Source organism: Azolla caroliniana, unplaced genomic scaffold, assembly GCF_043228905.1.
Source record: "Azolla caroliniana isolate FFs.n. ecotype wild unplaced genomic scaffold, voAzoCaro1.0.p SCAF_8, whole genome shotgun sequence".
Lineage (NCBI taxonomy): Eukaryota > Viridiplantae > Streptophyta > Polypodiopsida > Salviniales > Salviniaceae > Azolla > Azolla caroliniana.
This window is the reverse complement of record NW_028230443.1, coordinates 15,872,217-15,877,774: the sequence shown is the minus strand read 5'-3', so window position 1 is coordinate 15,877,774 and position 5,558 is coordinate 15,872,217. Positions and strand designations below refer to the sequence as shown.

At 42.9% G+C, this 5,558-nt stretch overlaps 1 protein-coding gene across 1 annotated transcript; it reads right to left on the bottom strand.

Moving 5' to 3' along the window:
* Positions 1–799: 799 nt before the first annotated feature.
* Positions 800–2,787, bottom strand: LOC147861089 (pentatricopeptide repeat-containing protein At2g48000-like). The gene is made up of 2 exons (XM_087324023.1): positions 2,382–2,787; positions 800–2,184 (listed from the first exon to the last, which is right to left on the bottom strand). The coding sequence occupies exons 1-2, from the start codon at positions 2,739–2,741 to the stop codon at positions 1,075–1,077; spliced, it is 1,470 nt and encodes a 489-aa protein (XP_087180149.1). The 5' UTR covers positions 2,742–2,787; the 3' UTR covers positions 800–1,074.
* Positions 2,788–5,558: the final 2,771 nt, after the last annotated feature.

Sequence of the window (5,558 nt, the reverse complement as noted above, 5' to 3'; positions counted from 1 at the left end):
GGTCTTGAACTATCTATATAGATACTGGTTGTTTTTTCTCTTTGATCCTTAGGTGCCATATCCTAGAATATTTCATTCCAGTGCCAAATTGTGTATTTATTCTAGTAAAATAATGTTTTGGACTCTTATCTTGTCACTCACTTCAGATATATTATAGCTTTCTTCACACAAGGCAACCAAGATTCTGAAAATATTAATATACAGCTTTACCACCCATAACCATTTTTAGAAAGATCAGTGGTTATGGACTCTGTATATTGCAATATATATATATATAGCTCAACAGGTGTCTAGCTTTTAGCTGACACCATGTCAGAATTTCACAAGATTTCAATTAACTGATAATGGTTCTAGCATTATTCAGTTTCTAGATCTATCAAATACTTCCGTTTGCCTTTTGATGACAATTTTAGATTACATTGATTCACTTTTTCGGTTTCTTGAGAAAGCAATTGTATTATTTAACTTGTGGTCTCCATTCTGGCATCACATATAAAAATTTCCAAACCCAGTTATTTGTAAATAATGCTGTAATGGAAACCACAATAATAGAGGGCATCAATGGTATCATATGAAGCTGTTCACAACCTTGCCGTTTTCCCATCAGAAGTCAATGGTCGGTCGTATTTCGGATGAGATTCACATCATATTGGAATCATCATCGAAATCCATTTTTTCACAATACGAATAAAAGAAATTCATATACCCCGACTCCTGCATCTATACATCATGCACATTAAGAGGAAATGAAAAGAGGAAATTTTCAATAAAGCCATGGAAGGACAGGCACTGAATGTACAATCAGGTTGACTTTTGATCAATTAAGCTCCACATCTACATAAAACTGTGTACATATATCTGTTTGTTTTGAATCAATCTATCCTCAATGCATACAATAAAATCTCGACAAATTTGCCTCTCCAATTTTTTAATCGATTCTTTCTTTCTGGCTACATAAGTCGATGAACATGCCTCTGGTTTTTACATATTAAGAAACCCCAACCTTGCATATAAGCACAATATCCTGCTCAGCGGTTAATGTGGAAAAGCTTATGAAGGCATTACTCCACTTCTCTATAAACAATCAAAACCAGCAGCTTTCATCCTACATAAGACACTTTGAACAGCATCGTCTCGATTTGATTTTTTATATGATCTGACCATGATTTGAAACGTCCTCAAGTTTGGTTGGCATTTTGAAACACTCAACCTTTCGAAATATCCTTCCATCTTGTCATATTGGCAATCCTTGCCATAGAGATAGATCAAAGTGTTATATATAGAACGATTCAAATTCCAACCACATGATTCAGCCTTTTGTATGAAACTCTCAAGCTTCTCATGCTCACATTTCTTGAAATAAGTTTTAAGAACAATCAATGCTAGATCAGGAGAAAAGGGAACATCGGCATTCGTGATTGCCTCATCAACCAGTCTCTCCATCTCAGGAATGTGATTGTTGGAGGCATGGCTCTGAACCATTAACTTCTTCATGCTCAATTGGTAACGCTTAGCCTTAATACTAAACAATACATTCTCCATCTTGGAGAATTCTTTCACTTTACGATAAGCCGAAACCATGGCTTCTGCGGTACTGGACCGCAACGGGATGCCCCGTCTGAGCATCTCTCCATATACACTCTCCATCCGATCGAGCAACCCTGCGGAGGCATACCCCCTTATAAGAGTGCTAAATGTGAGGCCATTCGGCTTCTTCAAGGCGTCTCTCATCATACAAAAGACCTCTTCCATCCTCCACCACATGCCAAGGCGCCGATACGCCAACATGAGGCAATTATAGGTCTCCACCGAGGGAGAATACCCTTCTTCTACCATATCTTTGAACGTCTTCTCGAGGAACTGAAGGTGCTTAAGCTTGCTATAGCAAGATAATGCTACATTGTAACTCACGATGTCGGGCTTCACATCATTACTACTCTTCTCTCTAAGGCGTTCAAAGACTTTCAAGGCTTCTTCACAATCACAATGCAGAGTATCATATGCATGAGCAAACATGTACGCGTTCTCGACTTCAATCGTCTTCTCTACACCTCTACCCTGCATTTCTGAGTACAAATCCTTGACAACTTGCAGCTTGCCCATTCTCCCAGCTAACCGGAGAATCAGCGCATATTCTTCAGGCAGAAATGTGACATTACTCTGTTTCTTCTTCCATTCGAAGGCCTAAAGAGAAATTGAAAGGAAAGCATAAACTCTGAGTAAATTTACAAAATTACTCTAGCTTTTCCTATTCAGGCTGTAGGTAAACAAAACTAAAATGAAATAACTTGATATGCGGGGCACCTTCTTCCTATACATACATATATGTATGTATACATATGAGGATAAAACCAGAGTGATATATCATGAGAAAAGTATACCTTGATAGCAAGCGAAGGGCGGGCGCTCGAGCGGAGAAGCTCCAGCAGAAGAATCCATTGCCGAGGTTGGTGAAGTATAGAAGAAGCATTGCGAGATAAGACGGTATCGATCTCTTGCCAGGAATCTTTGACCGAATTTAGGGATCTCTTAAGCTCCACCAGGGCATCTCTCACAGGTCCCTCTGATACTTTGGTGGCCACCAAATGGGAGAAGACAGTTTCCACATCATCATGAGAGGAAGAAGAAGAAGAACATGGTGATGATGATGATGGTGATGAGAGCCTCTTGGGTGCATTGTGTGAGATTGCTCTGCTCCTCTGTGAAAAGGCATGACCCAAGGCACGCAAACCTATCCTCATATCGCCCACAAGAAGGAAAGGATCATTCAATCTCTCTTTCTCTCTCTCTTCTGTGTGTGCAAATGTATGTTATGCATTGTATTGAACCAGAAGGCCTGACTATCCTATTCTTCCAAAAATGATAATAGAAACAGAGACCAAGAGACAGAGACAGAGAGGACTAAACCCTCTCATAGTGAATCACCAAAGATGTCCATGGTTAACAATGAATGCCCAAAGTTATAGGACATAACAACAACCCAGATTGCCCTTGCCATTGGGCATGCCACGAATATATGCCTCGCATCCTCCTCGATCACTCTTCAAACCCCCCCCAATAAACATTTCCGCACGGAATATAGAGGATTAGAATGCCACCATACATCTGGAACTTGTTGCCCACGATTGTCTACAATGGGTAATTTGCCAGAAACTTTGATCACCGGCCAGGCCTCTGTCTTCAATCACCTTATGATATACGTCATTGGTGTGCAGTGTTGGTATTGATTTCTTACCATCATATAAACCAATCTTTCCTTGGTTCCTCTAATGCCAATTCCCCAACACAAACCACAAAGAGTAGGCATTGCAATTGCCTGTCGCCAAATATAATCATATCCAAGAAGTGAATGAAACTTTGTGTGCACTATCCTAAAGACAATGATCTACCTATGTGACTTCACTTCGGGAGAACATTTTGTAGGTTTATCAAACCAAGCCTTACCATGCGATTGAACTCAAACATACTTGATATACAAGTGAAACTTTGAGAGGGTGAGTATTACTGGCATGACCATAAAGTGTGAGGGTTAAATGACAGTGTAAAGAAGGGAGGATTACTTTTAATCCTAGGAATTGGGACAACCCATAAGGGCCAAGTGTGAACTTGCTTGGGGGCCTTAGGCCCGGCTATAAATATGAGGCCTAGCTACCCTCATTAGACACATCATTTGACTACGTCTAGACTATGAGCTTGTGGTGATCAAACTCTTGTAGGAAGTGCGCTAGTACTAGGTATGACTCGATGCCAAGGCGATGGTATGAGACGCCGATCGAGGCTCAAGTCCGTCTTGATCCCTTCTCTCGGGGGTGGTCAAGTGGATCAGCACCCTTCCTTCTCTCTCTTCTTTATATACCTATCTTATATTTCTTTATCTTTTGTTTACATTAGAATTAAGCTCTAACAGTTGATGTCCCAACATTTTTTCTAATGTTTCTTTTGTTGTGTTTTGACTTTAGATGGTGATTGATCGACGTTCATTCAAGCGTGATCCAAAAACGCATCAACAAAGGAACTTTGGTACTTCCCTTAATTTTTTTTCTATTCTTTCTTCTCCCATTCTAATCATGTTTATGTCATTATGTAATCATTTCAATGATTCAATTATGTTGTAGTGGTAATCCTTTGGTTTTATAAAGCGCACATATGTTACATATGTATATGTGGTCAATACCTCCATTGCCATGTATTTGATATGTGATTTGTGTTGTGTGAGTAAGAGGTCAATACCTCGATTGTGTTTTATGTTCATGTACTTATTATAAAAAGTAACGTGCGGAAGCAAGTATAAGACCGAACAGAAGGAAGAAAACTCAGGTTTAATGGGGAGCTTGAGCTTACGCAGTATACGCGGGAGAGACAGAGAGAGAACACAAGAACTATATTCAACAATAATACTTAGTCTGTACATAAGACGTGCTCAGTGAACACTTTTATACAAGTCCTAGAAGGACTGACCGAAGTACTGACAGTGCTTCAATGCTCATCAAGAGCTCCTACACTAACTCCCAAATATATTCCTCACGGAATATCTTTCCTAACGACCTCCCGGTTTACGCACTCAGCCTAACCGATCGGTCCCAACCGATCCGGTCCTCGGCTTCTTCAGCCGATCCGGCCGATGTTGAGGTTGTCTCTCAACACTCCCCCTCAAGCTCAACTCAAGGCGCTTCGGGATCCTCGGGCTCACAGCTCCGGTTCCTCCTCGCTTCACGCCTTGCTCGCGCTCCTCGACCTGTTCGACTCTACGCGCTTCGACCCTTACGGTCGGCTTGTCTGCTCATGTGACCCTTATCAGCTCTTCTGTTGTTGCGGTGTCGACACTTCTTCTACTGCCTTTTCTTCCGCTTGGGCCTCGGTTGATTCAACGTGTCTGAATCAAACATCCGAACCGACTCGGCTACTTCCGATCGGTTTTCGCTCTCGTCCGAGTTGGTTGTCTCCAACTCGTCTTCGGTCTTCTCGTCCTTGATTGCATCATCTCCCCCATGCGTGGTTGGCATCGGCTCTCTCCTTCGGCTGCTCCCCTCGGCTTCTTCAGCCGATCCGAACTCGAACTCGACAACCGAGTCAACCGACTCGGACTCGGTGTCGCGGTCTCCGCTCCTTTCCTGTTGCCTTGCTTGGTCGTTCGGGACTGTTCTCCCCCTCAAGTATGGCACATCGAGGTGACGCAACCCGAGCGCACCTGAGAATTGCCGCAACTTGTCCAGACCAAGCGGCTTTGTGAAGATGTCGGCAGTCTGCCGATCCGTCGGCACGTACTGAAGTTCGACTTCACCGGAAAGGACACGCTCACGTACGAAATGGTAATGCACCTCAATGTGCTTGGTCCGTGCGTGGAAAACGGGGTTCTTCGCGAGCTGGATGCTGCTGAGGTTGTCGCAGTAGATCGTCGTCGGATCTAACACCTCCACGTGCAGGTCCTTAAGTAGCCGCTTCAACCATATGGCTTCGCATGTTGCGGCAACCGCTCCTCAGTACTCAGCTTTGGTGCTCGACAGTGCAACTGTCGGCTGCTTCTTACTGCTCCATGTGATCGCGGCACTCCTGAGGGA